Source organism: Chenopodium quinoa, unplaced genomic scaffold (genome assembly GCF_001683475.1).
Source record: "Chenopodium quinoa cultivar QQ74 unplaced genomic scaffold, ASM168347v1, whole genome shotgun sequence".
NCBI lineage: Eukaryota > Viridiplantae > Streptophyta > Magnoliopsida > Caryophyllales > Amaranthaceae > Chenopodium > Chenopodium quinoa.
This window is the reverse complement of record NW_018744239.1, coordinates 9873003-9892683: the sequence shown is the minus strand read 5'-3', so window position 1 is coordinate 9892683 and position 19681 is coordinate 9873003. Positions and strand designations below refer to the sequence as shown.

Genomic DNA, 19681 nt, shown 5'->3' with positions numbered 1-19681 from the left:
GGTTTATTTGTGCATTAATAATCAACCAAAATAGATTAAATATGCTTAGGATTAACTTGATGTATGTATGTTGATCGGAAAGCGCACATGAATATCATAAGAATTAAGTAGAGGCCGATTTAGGGCGGGTTCAATCTTTTTTAGGTTGGTTTCGTACCATCATCCCCGAATATCCAGTCATGGTTTCGGACTACTATGGAGTTACCGATCTCCGTGATCGTGAATGGGGTGTAACTTTTACACCCGTGAACGGTTTACAAGTTCCTAAAACTTGTTGGCGACTTTTTTATCTCTAGCTTCCTTCCCTTTGGACGCCACCATGCCTGAAAGCATGATCACAGTGGGGTTCAAAGTTGATGTTTGAAAATTCCCTACATCAGCCTGTTTTATTTGTAAGCTAGGCCCAAATTTACAGCCCACCAAACACCCAACCTTAGCCTTCCCATATAAATATAAGAATAAAAAAAAAACCTAACTTCTACAACCCTTCACCGCCACTTTCCTCTCTCTCTATCTCTGTCTCTCATCAGTTCATCACCCTCTTTCTCTCATCATTCTCATCCCGTCCTTCATTCTATATCAATCTCTCTCCTCCAATCTTTCATTTTCTCATAGTCTCATGGCAGATTCTTCATTCAATTCATCTTCTCTTCTTTTAAGTTATTTCTCAACTTCTATTTTATTCTTCAATTTCCCTCAACAATGTTTCTCAAATTCACATGCAACACATAACAATAGTGTAATTTGATCTACAAATTTGATTTTCTTACAATATACAAGCCCCATGTGAATTGCAACAAGAACCATAGCATAAATAATTACATCTATTTAAAATGGGGTACGGATTTTATTTTATTTTTTATTTATTTTTTGTAATTTTGACGAATTTTTGTTGGTAATGTTGAACATAGAATTGATGTTCTAGATGAGGCAAATCTGTTTGTAAGGATTGTAAGAATTAATGTAATAATATAAAATTTGAGATTATTTTGTCCATTATTAGATCCTTAAACCTTAAAATTAATGTCCATAAATTTCAATTCTTTTTTTTTTTTGAAAGGAATAAAATTCATTTCTGACTTTTTGTTCCTCGCCAAAAAAAAAAAAGAAGAAGAATCGGTTCATAGATTGGATTTGGTCTGAGTAATTGAAATTCGGTTTGGATCGGATTGGACCGAATTCGGATTCGGTTTGGAAAATTCGAAGCCGAATTATTTCGGTTTGGGCCTTAATCCAAACCGAACACCGAACTTTTACCCCTAATTAGTCGATTGGTGAGTCGATGATTCAAAATAGTTAATTATTATGTAGGTAATTAATTATAATGAGAATAGTTTGTTGGAGTTTTTTTTAAGAGTTGTTAGCATGGGTGATGTTAGTAGCCCATGTTTATGGGACTATGTTTCCTTAATTCTAAAATAATTAGTTGGTTTCTTAGTATAATAAAAATAGTTGTATTTATTTGATTTGGTTGAATGTGAATGGAAGCAAGTTAAACTAGCCTCTAACAATTTTCTACTATTGTTTATTAGCTCTTCCTTATTTTCCCAACATCGATGTGTCAAAATGCTAACATCGTTATAGTCGTGGATGGTGCACTTTTTCAAGTTTGAAGCACCTAGTTTTTTAGTGACATCTGATTTTTGCTTAAAGAAATCACAACTTTAGTTAGAATTTTGACAATGCACATAAAAACATTCTTTCACAAGCGAAACCCTTGCTGAAATCTTTCATCATTGTAGAGTAGCGTGCTACTAAAGTAATCTTCTACCAAATGTTTGTGAGCCCCTTTAAGATCTCTTGGCATATAATCCTTTCCCTTTGGGTCATTCAATGGATGAGGTATCAACTCTTATTGTATCCTCTAATCCTTGCAATTGTTCGCTCTCCTAAATGTAAAGTATCAACATCTAGTCATATATTTCATCACTAGAACTTAAATAACCCGAACTAAAGTTTTAAAATCATGTCGATAATGAAAACTCTTATAGTGTTTGTAAGAAATAGGAGATTTGTGAGGAAGGAAAATGAATGTGTAATATTAAATGTGAAATGAACATTAAGTTTATAAAGTGGAAAGAAATTACAGATAAGATTTATTGAAAATATAAGATTAGAAAGTAAAAATTGATGAGATCGATGAGATTTATTGAATATCTTCCGAAGATAAAATTGAAGATATCATATACAACTATGTTGATAAGAATAATGAGATATTCATAATAATACAAATAAATTTAGACACATCATCAATGGTATGTCAGAATTTATATGATAGGACATGACAATGTTGCAAATATAAAGCATAAGATATTTTTATTCATTTTAATAATTATAGATATTAAAATATAACATAAATTTGAACTATTATACTTCCATTAAGGTTGCACACACTAGACTTAACTCTATAACATTTAGATTAATTAAAAGTATTACTATAACATTGAAATTTAATAAAGTCAATATAATAAATACCATTTAATCTAGGAAAATTTTCTTTGGTAATAATTTATTATTGACTACCAAATTGCAAAAAACTTATCATCTTTGGTAATCATGAATTATTGTTTACGAAATTTAATAACATTATTTTTATTAAAATCTTTAACTATGGTTATTTTTTTTAATTATTATTAAAATAATTCAATAAAAAAAGCTCACCACCCTTCCCCCACTAGCAAACTAGGCCTCTCCCCCCGAGTCGGTGCGACCCCCACCTCCTATTCTCCAGACCTAGAAACCCCTCCCCTACCCCCGAAACTCCAAACCGACCCTCCCCCTACCTTAGAAAACCATAGGCACTAGAAAATCTCGTTAAATCTTTATTAGCATCAATTTTAGAATCCTATGTCAATAGAGTCAATTCTAGGTGACTTCCATAGTTCTGAATAAGTCAAATAAACGGGTGTTGTTGATTACGGAATTCGGGCTAACGCATTTGAAGCGAAGTTGTGATGGTAAGAATGAAGGTGATTAACTCCATTGGAATCGACACCATAGTTGTGGATTTCGAGAAAAACTGAGCAAAAGCTTGGAGAGAAAAGGAGTTGTTTTTATGGAGAGAGATTGAAATAATCTTTTGCCTTGGGTCTCACGTCACCCCTAAATTCAAGGGGGATGGTGGTTAAGGGGGAGGGGCAACGACAAGGGTTAGGGAGGGGTGGCAGGCGTGCAAGGGAAGCTAAGGGGCCTGGGTTGGTCTTCAACAGGGGTGAGGACAGGAGAGGGGTGGTTGGCTGGTGGGGGGAGAGAGGTGACTTTTTAATTATTTCTAAAATAATTTAAATGTTAAAAAAACTAACTATAGTTAAAGATTTAATTAAAATTTATCATTAATGTTATGGTTAAATTAGTATTATTAATTCATGATCAGCTAAGATAATAAGTTTGTTTTTTTTGCAATTTTCCTTTAATCTAATTAACCTTGAAATTATTAGGCTATTACTAATATTACTAAGCACACGTAACCCAAAACTCAATTTTCAATTTCTTATACAATTCTTCACCATTGTAGTCACAGTTAAAATTTGTCATTATTATTCTAAAAATCTTAATTTATTGCTCTTTTACTAAGGAATACACATCCTTCTTCCTTACTCATGCCTCTTAAGACTAACCTCATCAATAGTGGAGGTCAAACTGTCAATGTTCATGGCAGAAGAATTAGCCTGCTCCTTACCTTTACTCTTTCTCATCGAGTCGATTTTCTTCACTATTACCCAATCAATAATTGGACCCTAAACTATTACTTTCTCGATTACTAGAAGGTAGTTACATGGTTCCATCACCCCGTTTCTTCTTTTTTTTCTTCATAATTTGCCAACAACGTGTCAACACATACGTTTACCATATTGCTTGATTGTGAAAGCTTTCGTGAGCATGCATCTTAATATCTTGTTGCGTTTCTCCACTTTATGATGGGTTACCTCTGATTACTGAGTAACACTCAGTAATACCTCGAATTTTTGGAAATACTTTCTTAATTATTCTTTAATTATTTGAATTTGAAGTCAAAATAAATTTAAATTTTGGCGCCAAAATAGAAGAATTTAATTATTTGAACAATGAATTATTTCCGTATTTCTAAGTAAATAGTAATTAATAATCTTGGTCGGTCCATATTTTATTAAATTTCAAAACTTATGTTGTACAAACTATTGGAATTAACTATATTATATTCCGGATTTTATCTTAATTAGTAATATTCAACAATTTTAATTATTATCTTATGATTTACAACTAATTTTAGTTTTAATATTATCTAAAATATTTTGTATATTTGTATTTTTCAATAATAAATTCATTTAATTATCAAAATCATTCATTTTATTAATTAAATTATGATTTTCGTTTAAAAAAATATATATTATGTTAGCCGAAAGATCTTAGAGATAGCATATCTCATGGTTTTTTTTCTTAACATTAAGTAGTTAAACCTCCTAGATTATCTTACTTATTTCCTATCTTACTCCCCTAACAAGTTAACATCTATCTACATCTATCTTATTTTCTCTTCTCATCTTCTTCATTAGATTTTCCACATAAATTAACCTAGACCAAATTGTACTCAAAATCATTTAACAAACCTTCTTATACTAATCTTATTCCTCCTTAAAGACTATCTTACTACCACTTAAACACCTATAAATAGGCCCTTAATTCTCCTCACTCATTCACCACCAAAAAAAAATCAAAAAACTCTCTTTTCTATTTCTCAACTCGTGACCCTCTCCTTCTCCCTCTATTTCTTTCTTGTTTGCTCAAATAAACACCGCAACCGCACCACCATTGCTGCCGTCAATTGCCACTCTACTGCCACATTACTGCTGCCCTAACACCAGCCACTTTATCGTTGCCTTTCGCCACCTCATTGTTGCTGTAACTTGCTGCTAGCAAGCTAATTAATTAGATGCAGTGACACTTTCTTTCTTTCACCCTTCTTTTGCCGCAAGAGACTAGGACAACAACGAAAATAATATTTGCTTCCTTTATTCCTTATCTTATTATCATTATGAGCATCATTTAATTACCAATATTATTACTGTATTATACTAGTGCTATATTGATACTAACATTACACTTTTTATACTAATGTCACTATTTTTAGTACTAACATAAGCTATTTTATAAAAGTTTTGATTTGATAAGGTTAATATTTTGGTAGTTCATGCACAAGTAGAGCATTGTTTATCAATTTGGGATTATTTGTTAACCTTATATTAATTAAGGTTATTTAAATTGTAGGAGAATTCTCTCAATCGTGATCAAGTGTAGTCGTACCTTTGTTCCCGTGATCAAGGTACATATAGGTGGCTAGGTTCTTGATACAAGTTTTGAATGCATGTTTTGGTGAATGTTTTATTTTGATTGTTTGAATAAAGGTTGCGTATGGAAGGTTTGAAATAATAATTTTCATGATACGATTTAAAAGTTTGATCTTTAAAAGTTAATTAATTTAATAAAAGTTGTTTATAAATCACTTAATTACAAGTTATTAAATTAAAGGAATTAATTTAAAATTTGCAGCTCATTATGGGCCTGAGTATCTAATATTTATAGTCTCTACCCGAGACTGGTTAAGTAAGACTATGAACTTTATATGATCTGATTTTTTCTTGAGTATAGTTTGACTTGCTTGGGAGGTGTGCACACTTAGGTGAGGAAAATTGGTTTTGAAAATATGTCTGAAATTGGAAAGTTAATACATTTGGAAAGCTATTGATTTGGAAAGTTTTATTGATGGACATTACTATACTTGGAAGGTTTAATTTTGGAAAGTCTAATTTCGGGAAGTGATGAATTTTGAGAAAGTCCTATTTTGGCTGGTCTAAATTGAAGTAATTATTTCGAAAGCATGTTTGCCAAATAAAAGTATTTACATGCCTTGCACTTATATGTACTTAGCGTTTGTGCTAATTTGTTTTTCTTTTTGTTGTGGTTTGCCTTGTTTACCATTATTGGTAAGCAGTTTTGATTTCAGGTGTGGAGTTGATCGTGCGCATAATTGAGTCGGAATTGGGATCATCTAGTTAGGAATTTATTTATTCATGAGTTACACAAAAGTCAGTTATTTTCTGCTGCCATTTTTATTTAGAAGTTAAGTAAGCCTTATGTTGTCACGTGACGGTAATACGCTCAAGTCTATCTCTATATATTTTATACGTATTATTCTAATATTTTCGTAGAGAGAGATTTTTGGGTATTACACACTCAACATTTTCCAACCAAATGCATTTATGTGATTCCACCTAACTTGCAAAGGCTTCTTGGTTCTCTTACTGATTCCCTAGTTGGGATTTTGTTCCCGTGATTTGTTGTGCAATGCTTCAATGTTATCCCACTAATTAACCTTCGTTCGCTAAGTAGCCTCTCCACATTTCATATGGTATTAATATACCCAGACACTAGCGCTTTGCCGCTTTTTATGGACCACCCCTTTTATCATACAATAGTATTCAAGCGAATTAAAAGAAAATGACTATTACGCTTCAATGGAGCTCACGACTAGGCTTCCATGGGGAAATGAATGGAAGAAGACGATACCCCTACCATCTAACCATGTCATTCTATTCTCCATTTATTCTTAGGGTTTTCTTTTAATTTGGCAACGAAAATGGCTGCGGAGGAAGAAGTTCATGGCGAGGAACAAGATGATGATGGAGATGGAAGAAGGAGGAGAAAAAAGCTGCCATTTGTGACATGATGGTGGAAATAGTGATTTCCTTCAATGGCGACCGTCTTGTACATATGTGTCCTTTTACGACGTTAATTGATGGACTAAACGTTCTAGAATCTATTTCCCTTTATTTTTCCATTCTAAATTCTTAAATATTCACATGGTAGAGCATATTGAAAAAATGTTTACAACATTGTCATCAGAGCGGTTAAAAGTTGACCCGATCTGAAAAATTTACCCAAATTCAATTATTAACCGACCCGTTTGAATCCGAAAAAATGGTGACCCGAACTCGATATGATCCGAACCCTAGACTCGAGTTAATCCGAGTATTTGAAACCCGAACCCGAACATGTATCGACCCGGAGATGACCAGACCTGAATATAACCCGTAAATTATTGACTTGAACAGAATCCGACTTGAACAGTGATTGACTTAAACCCGTTTTAACCAATCAAAACCCGAATTTAACCCGACCTGTTACTGACCCAACTCGAATTCAACCCGACCTGTTACTAACCCGACCCAAATTTAACCCAACTTGTTACTAACTCGACCCGAAATTCAACCCGATCTGTTACTAACCCCAACCCGAAATTAATACAACTTATTATTGACCCGACCCAAATTCAACCTGAATTGTTCCTAACCCATTTCGAACTCAACCTAACCTATTATTGACCTGACCCGATTTCAAATCACCCTAAATTCAATTTAGACCACCTTATTAATATAGTTATATAGTTACGTACTCATTTCTAAATTATTTCTACTAAGAATATGATGTTCGCCACGCAAATAAGAATATAAGATTATAATATAAGATTATATTAAAGAACTTAAAAACCATGATTGGGAAGTACAAATATGCATGTGGGGTTAGAGAGAGATAGAGAGAAAGAAAAGGTAGTTGGTAATTATTGAAGAGATGGAAAGAGAAAGTGTTAGAAAATAAAGTCAAAAGTACAAAAAAAAAAAAAAAAAAAAAAAAAAAAAAAAAAAAAAATTAAAGACAACTCATCAAAAAGAGGGAATATTTTCAAAAAATACATTCTTAAAATAGGCATGTAATTTTAAAACCCCCAAAAAGGAAATAAATAAAAGATAGAGTGAGTATTAACTAAAAAGGAAAGTGATGCACCTAATTTGAAATATCCTTATTTATAAAGTGGTTCATCTAAAAAGAAACGGTGAAAGTATCTTCTTATTACCTTCTTTGTTATAAAAGAATTCAATCAAAAGATTGGACACATTATAAGAATTAATGAAAGACGAGGAAAAAAAAAAAGAAAAAAAAAAAACTCACTGATTAACAACTTATTTTGCAATTCTCCAAATGCAACTAAAGTTGGTTGGTAGTTGTATCAATATTATTTTTTTTTTAAAAAAAAAGAAAAGAAAAAAAAGATAGTTATAAATTTTCAACGTGGTGGTTAATACATTTGAGCTTGGTTATATAAATTATGTGCTACTCTAACAATTAAAAGAATTACAAAACTAAATGTAACAAGCATTAGAAGAACCACAACCTCTAAAATTCAGGTTTTCTGTAGCAAATCTGCAAGGGTCTCAGCCTTTCCTTCATCATCATTACTTAAGGGCTCATGATCAGGTGTATCTAGAAACGTATTTTCAGCTGACTGAGAAATATACTCTGACATACGGAATGAAAGCTCGTCAGGAACAACAACGGAATTTTGCAGTCCTGCTTCATTTGGATGCTCTGCCTCTGTTATTTTGACCTCATTTAAAGAAGCAACAGAAGAGCTTCGTGATAGCGTGAGGGATGCAACTGTCGTTACTTCATCTATGTCGTCAAGGGAGCAAACTGACCTTGCTGCTAGTGAACGTCTTGACTTCTCCTTAACTCTCTTACACCAGTTGTGCAAGGAATCTCTCACACTTTCAGCAACCAAGGCTTTCTTGCACTTAGATCCCATCTAGCACCATCAAAGGTCAAAAGAATTAGCCTATAATTCTGTTGTTAATATTAGTTTAGTGGCAGTGAACAAGTTATATTGCTGTTCAGAAACCATGTTAGTGAAGTCGAGAGAGTATGGCTAGTTCCATCATAATGGGGTTCGGAGTCTGTTCAATGTGCTGTGGTAGCAGAAAATTTTGGGACAAATTGTCATGTTGTACAGCTAAATCGATTGAAGAAGAATGTGAAATGTAGGCACTAGACAATTACAATCACGTTGAAGCAATAGCCTTGGTTGTTATAGAGCTCAAACTCATACTGATGCATAACTGCATCACTAATGAAAAACTTTTCCAAAAAGTTCTATATTCAAATACTTTTGAATTGTTATTAGTTCCTTTTATAGATGAATTCAATATAAAAGATGTAAATGTCATCAACTTAGGGGAAATGAAAATCCTACTACAAAATGCAATGTGCTCACCTGTGTTATAATGACACTAAGAGGGACAGTACTGTAGCTGCACCAGATTTGAATGAGAACGCTGCAGTTAAGATTGTAAAAGGCAGAGAATAAGAATATACTAATATTCCGTAACAGCAACATATATTTTTCTTTTTCAGCATAAACTGAGATTGGCACATTCACTTTAATTTTTACAAGAGTAAATTATTACATGAATGAAGGGGGAACAAGATCTGGCTATAAGACATGTAAAGTGTCACCGTCCGAGGTCCTAAATCTCAATAGTTTGACATGATTAACTACCTTATATGATTTTGTTCATTGGCCAAATGTATTTAGACAACTTCTATGAGTTGATACAGACAACGCAACTCCCCGATGATTGTGGAGTGCATGGCTAACTAGCTATGTTTTGGCATCATTTTACTTCTACCAGTAATCAAGTAGCTAACTTTTGTGATGAGGTACAGTACAGAAGTTAGAGTGAGTAAAAATAACTTATGTTTTTCTAGTAATTTGTATAATCCAAACCATGAGAGCTCAATCTGTACAACTTTATTGAAAGTACAACTATATGAAATTACATAACAATATGTTTCCATTCTTTCTATAAATGAAATGTGACAAGAAGCAAAAGGAATGACATTTATAATTTACATACCCAGAAACCAAACGGATGATTACCATAGCATGGTTCTTCATAAAACAAGACCGCTGCTCAAATCCCCACTGCAAAAAGGAAAAAAAGATTACTCAGATTATCACTCAAAAGATTGCAGAGGGGTGATTGAGTTGTTCCCAAAATTGCACGTGAGATACATGATCTCAAAGTATAATTGTTATTCATAGAGTAACACTCACTTCTAGACTTCTTATATCACAGAAGTATTGTAAGAAAATTTCTTTGAAAAGACATGATGGATACATGTCCTATCATTGATCGTGTTTATATAAAGCAGCATGAATCAAAGTCTAGGGTATTTTGATAGTCTTCCGCGATTAGAGAAAAATCCTTCATTTTTGTTCTATCTCGTACTTGATCTTTTAGTGTCTATTCGTTGAGCATTGCAAGAGCAACACCAAAAGATAAATTTTATCCCAGAAACATATATGACGTTCTCTTTGCACTGGTTAGAGGCAGATCTAGTATCTGTGAAGGTGTTCTCACATGCCTCAATATTTGTTTGATCGCAATTTCCCTCTTATTCCTCTTAATCACCCCAAACACTAAAACAAATTATAATAAAAGCATGTGTACAAACATATATTGCGTGTGTGACAAGAAGTGGGGAGTTGGGGAGAAAACTCACCAAGGACCAGAGAAAAGTTGCCATTTCAAAAGCATTCTGCATGTACCAAAGAAAACAAACCGTAAGGATATAGTAATACATTATATAAAAAGCTAGAGAGAATAATACTGAGATCAAGTCACCTGAAATGAAATGAACTGAATCAACCATAATATCATTTCTGGCTTCCCAAACCAAAATAGCTCATCACGTGGCTTCACTTGAGTCCTGGTAGATGGACACGTTGGTGCTGCAATTTCTAGTGCCAAAAGGGAAACGACATGCTCAAGTTTTGTACCAACCAGCATGACAAGCTATAAGGAAGAATAAAGTATACATAAATCCATTATGCACAATTAAAATAAAAAAATATATATATAGGTGCTCATAATTTTCTCAGGAAAATAGGCAGATAGAGACAAAAAAAACTTACAATTACAGGGATGAATGAAAGCCAAAAGTAAATGTTCAGTCCTGCATATTACATCATAGATTGAAGTTCAAAGAGAATAATAATAAAACAATATGTAAGAAATTGGGTTAAAGTCTTATCTTCTTCAATTAGAAAAAGTACCGTGAACATTGAGCAGGATGCATAGTATTGCATAACCCCATAATGGCCAACTGCAAAAATGAAGATATCTAGCATAAGATCTTAAAATAACATTCCAAGAAAAGGGACTAATTATTAAGCTTCATTATATTAGACGTTCCTCTTGGACATAACCATAAAGCGGTGATATGCATTTAACCTTAGCTCACCATTAATGTTCCAAGGATGACAACTTAAAAGAAGTTTTACTGCTTCCAAACTCGTTATAACTGCATTCCTATAGTCCTATTCCTCTCACAGAGTTGTTTATGTTATAAGTCAAGCTCAAGTTTGAATCAGCTCAATTCGAACTCGCGAAGCTCATATGCAAGGTCGACTCAACTTATAAACTCAAAAACTTGAAGTTTGACTCAAACTTTAGAGTTTTACCAGCTCAACCGAAAAGGCAACATAAGTTTGGCTCAATCTAGGCTCAAAAAGTGAAATGAAATGTAGCAGTTTTGGATTATGTAACGGATTTTGGATTTGCTGTTCCGCAAAACCCCGTTATATAACGCCGCGACAAAATCACATCTTTCACCCCGCGTCATCCGTTTTGTAACGGTGACTCGCCGCGTTAGAACGTTTTTTAACCCGTTACATCCATTTAGTATATTAGAAATTGATTATATAGTTTATAAAACATGATATTTAGTAATTTTTATTCACCAAATATGTTACATGCTTTCATTTTGATAAATATGGTTATTTTATGTTCTAAGAATACATTTTTAACTTAAAGACTATAAACACCACTTAATCCATTAATGTGAATTTATTCGAAAAATTCACACCGCGCTTGCCACGATCCGTTATATTCGTCCGTTACAAGCCGTTCCCGCGACAACGCAACCGTTACTGCGATCGCAACCGCATCCGCAATTTTTTTCTATGGGCCTGACACAACACAGCCAAAACCTAACCTTGTAAAAGTTGGATTGGGTTTGGTTTATCAACAAATTTATTCAAACATATTGACATGAACAACCTATCTAATAGATGGGTTAGGTGAGAGATGAAAATTCCAATCCAAAAATAACCAACCCTAACTCATTTAACTCAGTCACCAATTTATTTAAAATAAAATTAAGGAACCATTATAGGAACTTTGAACTCATTTGTTATCAATGGGCAAACAAGTCAGACCTGACATGACTAGTTTTCCAACTCTCGATGCTAGCATATTACATGCACTGATGCACCCCAATGCTGGAAAATAAAACAAATGCAGCAGGATATTTATTTTCAAGTCGGACCTAGATTTAGAGCTTGATTTTTTTATCTAAATCAAGCTTGAGTATGCAACTTGTGAGTTCAAGTCAAGCTAAACCTGACTCAAACATGACTTACATCATCAAATCAGTTCCAAATATCTAGTAGTAGAGAACAGACAGTGAGAAACTGTTAGCAGATTTAAACACTAAACTTGACCACATGAATTAATAAGATATTAATACATTTAGGTCGCACAGAGTAAGATAGTTAAAAAATATAATACCTACTAAATTAGAGTACGAACACAAGATGTCTGATCACTGATAATTGATAGATCATTTAGAGGCCAACTAATATAAATTATCATTATCAGATATTCCTCCTAAAAATCAGAGGACAAGGCCTCAAAACTTAAAACTTTTCAACAAACTACTTCATACTGCCAAATATGAGCCCGTAAAGGTTAATATCGTTATACAACAGAAACTATTTTGTGAGAGGTATGCTGGACCCAATAAATAGAAGTCAAGAAGTGCTAGCCCAAGAAAAATTTCTTAAGATCATTTGTACATTTTCTGTGTTCTAAATGCCTAAAAAAAAGATATGTAATGTCTTTCCAAGCTAATTAACTCAAATGGCACAAGTATTAGTGACGTATTAAACTCACAGTTGATATTAGCACCATAACAAGGACTCTAAATTATAAGCTTTCTGCGATATGGGACATAGAGTTAAATAAAAAAAAAAAATTAATTAATTAATAAATAAAAACTGTCTCTAGTCAACAAAGAATTGTATACCTGATTCCCACTATTGTGTGAAATTCATCTTCCATGCTCCTAACCATGTATTTGTGAAAGTCATAGAGTTGTGGTAGTCTATGATTCTGCAAACAAGTTTTAACGAAATATCATCAAGTCAGCTACTTAAAGTGGAACCATTAATCATACAATGTGAGAAATTTTGCAACACGTAGATATGTTAACAGCCGTTGTCCTGACACATCTCATCTGAACCTCAACCCCACAGAGTAAGCAGCTATAAATCACATATTATAGAATCAGCTGTTATAAGATGGCTGTATCAATCATGCAAGGTAATTTGAAATTGCATCAACCCAACTAGAAGAGAAAGCCGGCTATAAGATTGTTATGGATCATAATAGTTCAATTTTCTGGATGACATCGACATGTTTTCAACGCAGAAATCTAACAGTTATTCTCTGATGTCATAGTAATCAAGGCTGGGTATTTCACTTCATATAAATGAGAGGAAATCTAGGAACGAAGCTGGAAGATGTAGAAGAATGAGTGTAGCAGAGGCGCACAGCATTCAAACAGAAATATACTGAAATCTGAATTAATATATTAGAATTTCAGCAGTTGTTTCTCAGCATTACATATGACTATATGAGAAAAGAGTCATCCATACTAACACTTCCAAGCACAAGAATAACAAATACAGCGCAAAGTGCTTCTTCCAAAATTAACATCATACATAGGACAATATTTCATTGAAACTGAATAAACGTTCCACTGATAATATGTTAACGTTCCACTGATTTTACCTCCACCAGAACTTCTATACATGCCTATTACGGTAAGTGTAAGCTGACATCTCAATTCCTTTTTATTTTTTTTATTTTTTTTGGGGGGGGAAGGGGTGGGAGGATGTTTATTAGCATTACAAAAGAGTATGGAATTGATAATTACTGTCAGACACATTGATATAAAAAATTCACAACATCAGGCATTCAGGCCCATCCAGCTATGAAACCATGACTGACTCACCTTCAAAGAACAATAAGGAAAATATTAATACAAATGAACTATTACAAGGACAGGAATGTCAAAGTGACACTTACAGTTATAAAACCCAAACGCAGTGCCATATAATCTGATTTCCGTATAGAACTCTTGAATTGTCGAAGAAAACATAGCTGCATGAATAAAGGATGGATCAACTTGAGAACAAAAGTAACATTGAATGAGTCATATAGTGCTTAATCTCTATGACATGACAACACAAGGTTTGATCCTTTAGAAGGAATCCACATAAGCTAATGATTATTATGTAGCCATAATAATGTACAGCAAGATCTGTCCATCTTTTTATTATACTTCCTTCATTCCTTTTAATTGCAACGTGGAGGTGATGCATGGTATTTCAGGAGAGGAGAACGATAGAGAGAAATAAAAAGAAAGACCCATGTGATAAGGGAAGAGATAGAGAATCATTAGCCAAATAAAGTAATCTTGCAATTAATTTGAAACTTCCCAAAGAGAAATATTTTGAGATTAAAAAAGAACATAAGATTTTTTTTTTTTTTTTTTTTTTTTTTTTTTTTTGTAAACAAAATCCTAGTTAAAATAGCTTGTAGGTGATACATTATGCTTAACATTTGCTACCTTCAATCTTTAATAAATTATTACACATAGCTCGATAATTGTTTGATAGAAAATGCCCTCTGACGAAAAAGGGTTGTAAAGCTGATTAAAATAACCTATATAAAAAATTATTACAGAAAAGAAAAGGTTGTCACTATCACAAATTCTTGATTAAGGTAGACTTTAAGTTATTGTAAGACGGTCTAAGGTTACCCAAAAAGTATTTAAAGTTACCTTATATACTACAAAAGTTACCGTTTTCCTAACATGATTTTTACCTTTAAAAAACACTTATAATAGAGTAATCATATTAGCCTTCATAACATGTATCCATTACAAAGTACACATTAAAATACAATCAATACATCACAAATTAAAAGTTACCCTTAAAGGGATTAAAGTTACCTTGATATTGACCGTCTTACAATAAAATTAATGTAAGTTCGCCTTATACAAGACTTATTGTATCACTATAGAGCAACGACATCTGTCTGATAGTTACTCAACATAATTTAAGACTAGCAACTATTGACACGAAAGAAGTTCCAACAAGTAATCCAACCAACAGAGCCAAAATGACTCCAACCAACAAAACCAAAAAACAAACAAACAAACAAAAAAAAAAAGGTGATTTGAGCCATTATAGGACTTGACAATTAACCACAAAAAGCTATAATGTCAAAAGGCATCGCTCTTTTTTGCTTCAGTATTTCTGTTACCACAATTTTATCCTGATCTTCCAATTTTTGGTGTACTGCTTACTCTTCTCCTCAACCCCTCTCATAGAAGTAAATGACAAGAAATAAAAGGGAAAGAACCATTATAGTAAAGTCTTATTTTTCTTTATGTTCCTCATAAAGTTTGTTTTGATTCCGTTATCTTGTGTCACTATGATAGTGTCAAGATCATTTATGATCAAGACAAAAGGAGCTTTGGTGCAACTTAGTGCAGGCTGCTGTGGCTATCCTTCTGCTGCTGTTTATAATCTAAATAGTACAGCCTAGAACTGTTCTTTTGTTTGTATGAACTTTAACTATGTTTTAGTGGTAATGGTGGATTATTTTTGCAATGCTCCAGATTTTCATTTGTTCAAAGGAACATGTTTGTAATATATACTCTTATTCTAATCAAGTAATACATCCCCAGATTTGTGTTAAATAAATAAATAAACATATAATACTCTTAACATAATTCAAGGCCTAGTAATCTAAGTTAGTTTATGAGTTAAGTAATTACTTGGGTACTCAATTTTGGATTCAGTTGCAGTTTGGTTACTTGAAATGAATGGAAGTTACTTCTGTACAACTATTTAAAAGGAAATCAAATTAAAAGAGCTATAAGAATAAGTTAGGTAAATTAGTTAATGTGTATTCAGCCCAAAAAAAAAAAATAAATAAATAAAATTGAAAGCATGTTTCTCTTTCTTGCTATCCTCCATATTTAATCTCTATCCATAATCTTCCCCACATCAAGCCACCACCGCCCAAACCAATTCTCCCTCTGTCGTACATTCAATCTTGCCAGAAATTAATCATGTGATAAGATCTAAGGAGCATAACTGATGAGTTCTCATATAATAGAGACATATTACAATATGTATTTCTTTCCATTTTTCAATCTTATAAGAATTTTCAAGGAATGCCATTTGTGCAATAGGCTAAGATTACTTAAAGGTGCACTGGTGCAACGACAATAAATGGAAGATAATCTTGATTGCTTTTATTACAAAACATATAGAAATGTTCAAGCTCTACACGAGATGGATCAAGACTAGCTTTTCAAAATCTCACGATTTTAAGAAGCAAACATGGATTCATTCAGAGAGGAAGGTAACATTAAATAAACAACGTGTCACACAAAGAAACCATCAAATTACCATCCAAATTAGAACCCGGTTTCTGCTCCAAGGATGTGATGCATGATGGAAAGCAAAGGTGGTTTGTCGCCTCATCACCTTGTTCCTCTTTGCTGCACAGTAGCAATATTAAGTGAAAAAGGCACTTGAAACATACGGCTCTTAACATTTATAGCAAATACAAACTAAAATATATTACTTGAATAAAATATCATATAATGGACAGGATTGCTCTTGCTGCTAGAATATAAATAACTGGATGGGAAAGACGTCAGATAATTACTCCAATGATAGATAATGAAAATAGATATAGGCAAAATTGCAATGCATTCAGTAGTGTAAGAACCCACACCATATAATGAACATCAAAACAATTTTAATAGTTGTTTCTTAACAATCCAATCCTTCATTTACCTTGCAAAATTGCCTGGGCTTCCCATTTTCTCCAACTGTATATCTACAAAATACAATCAGATGAAGATGAATGATTCATGATTCATGATTTTATAGTAAAAGAAAAAAAAAATCTAATAATCTGATCAGATATGTGCACTTCCATTCAAATGGGATTCCAAGGTAATCCTTCACGCTATTTTCACCACTTTCAAAATATCTAATTAGCTTTTAATCTTGCTTATAATTAGCAGTTGAAAAGTTTCATATATTTTAACTTGTATATTTGTTAAGCATCCACTCAACAAAACCCATGCATCAAAGACCCAGTTTCATGTTTAATTTTTGTAATTCTTGAATGGTTGCTTAACTAATATACATCTTTCGTGATCAATAAAGAATATTACACAATTGAAAGGTGCAGCCAGTTATATTATTTACCACATACATATGAAAACCTCGCATCTCAAATAATTCTATTGGCATTAGCATTATTTGCTTCCAACATGTCCCATTAATGAATTAATAAGAATTATTAGTATCAGCAAATAAGCTTGTCAATGGATGTGAAACTATACCTTTATCATAGCCAAACCAACAGCAACACAACTATATAGAACATGGGTAATACCGAGCACAAATAAGAACCGGTGAAGCTGCTCAAGACCTTCATAAGACACAAAAGGTTCGCGACCCTGCAGCAATCAGAAACTTATAAATTTGAAAAAGGTAACTGCATGCCTAACAAGAACTGGAGTGTAAGGGAACCAACGTACTTCAGGACATCGATGAGAAACGGAATTGAACAATCCCTTTGGAGGTATATCAGTCTCATTTGATGAGGGAAATGATTCTCTAATAAAAAATTTCTCATGGGAAGTGTAATCTTCCTCGGAACAAGCATAAAATCGACTGTTGAAAAGAGACGAATCTACACATATCTCAGAAATCCATCTAGCAAACTGTCCTAACAACAAAGAAATCAGGCCCAACAGCATAAGTTCTGCACAAGCAAGAGAGAACAAGTTACATCTCATAATGGGTAGCTATTCACTGTTAAGAGCCATAATATTCAGACTTCTAAAAATTTGCTAGCTTCATGAAATGACTTGTATATCATTACTCGTTACTTGTTACTATAATATAAGTAGACCAAAGAGCAAACATGATCATCAAAATCCAAAGACCATAGTCAAGTATACTGAGTTATCACATCTCCAAACCACACAAATAGAAAACAAAGCAAATTCTAAAAATTACAAGCTGGATCGCCGGTACATCATGTTCTCGAGTGTATAACCAAATAATTGAAGCATGCTTATGATACCAACTCGACTACCAGTAAGCAAAACAGAAAATAAGAAAGCCAGATAACAGATCACAAAAGGTAGCAAACACACAAGATAATACCCAAAAAAAAAAAAAATTGACACCAAACAATTGAAGCAACTAATCTTATTACTATACATTTCTTAACTAAAATTTACAACAAATGTTAGTTAATTACTGGCTTTGAAGTCAAATTACCTTCTTTAATCTTCTCTAATGAAGCATACAAAGCCTTCCTCCTAGTCTTCTTCAACCACTGCAAATTTAAAATTAAAAATAAAAAACCTCAAAATTTCCCTTCAAAACAAAAACTAAAAAAAAAATAAAATAAAAATGCAACCCATTTAAATATGTCATCAATTAAAGTGAGAATAATGTATGCAAAATTCTCACCTTGCCAAACCAGTAAATGCACCTTTCTACAAGAAAACAAACAAAAATCATAATTGAAGTAACTGTTGCAACAGACCATGTTGGAGTTTCTGCAAGAGATTTTCCTTCTCTTAACATTTTTTACAGCAATCTATTGCACAAATTCAATTCATAGAAGTTCAATATTATCTCTAGAAATTTGTAGGTATACTTAGATTGTAAAATAAGATCCAGAAAATATGGAAAGAACTGGGTTTTTTTAGTTTTTTTTTTAAAATATCCCAAAATGTTAGTATTAACCCAGAAAAATTAATGTTATCTGAATTGCAGTGAAATTGATACTGTGTATTAAATTTTCTGGGAAATGCTAGTTGAGACTTGCGATGCGATCAATGGAAGTTGAATTTTTATTAGTTGTTCATTGTTATTAAAGGGTTTTCTTGTCCCCCAATTGGTTCTTCAGACAAATAAACAAACACTACACGTGCATTGATTTCAACTTGAAATTATTGTTATTGAAAATTTTGGATCAAAAGTTAACTTTTGTCAAATAAGACAAATACATAGACACTGCGAGTACTGTGATCTTCAAGGTTTTTTAATAACTTTGGTCCGAAAAACTTGTTCAATGGGTCGAGTTAGGGGCAAGGACTGGGGTGGGTCAATTTTTAAAGGGTTATGAGAGGGCAGGTCACATTAAAATTTAAATGAGGCGGGTAACATTAAAACTTAAATGAGGCTGGTCGAATCGAGACCTATTATTTTCGCTCCGACCCTTTTTACTTTGAAAAAAATTATAAGATGTTTGGGCCCCATGGTCCAAATAGACGGATTTACCTATGATTATTTGAATGAGTCATTATAATTTATACACGTTTAACCCAAAATAAAATTTACTTTATTAAAATTGATAATTAAGATAATTTAGTCCTTTAAATATTTAATTAAAATAAGTGGGTCCTTTAAATACATTTTATAAATACTTAAATAATTTATAAAATTAATAAATTTATAAATACTTAAATACTTAAATAATACTTAGATTATTATTATTATTATTAGTATTATTATTAATATTGTTATTATTATTATTATTATTATATCTCAAAAACAGACAAAGTCATACAACCTACAAAAAACTAGTGGCAAGTCGAGATACAATCTGGGTCCCACTCCACTAACTAT

At 32.7% G+C, this 19681-nt stretch overlaps 1 protein-coding gene across 1 annotated transcript; it reads right to left on the bottom strand.

Annotated features, from left to right (window-relative positions):
* Positions 1-7986: 7986 nt before the first annotated feature.
* Positions 7987-18963, bottom strand: LOC110694479 (MLO-like protein 4). The gene is made up of 15 exons (XM_021871653.1): positions 18518-18963; positions 18323-18380; positions 17572-17798; positions 17374-17490; positions 16817-16859; positions 16424-16515; positions 14025-14099; positions 12961-13046; positions 10928-10977; positions 10787-10827; positions 10497-10667; positions 10375-10410; positions 9726-9793; positions 9083-9143; positions 7987-8617 (listed from the first exon to the last, which is right to left on the bottom strand). The coding sequence occupies exons 1-15, from the start codon at positions 18632-18634 to the stop codon at positions 8216-8218; spliced, it is 1644 nt and encodes a 547-aa protein (XP_021727345.1). The 5' UTR covers positions 18635-18963; the 3' UTR covers positions 7987-8215.
* Between the last annotated feature and the right edge of the window lie 718 nt (positions 18964-19681).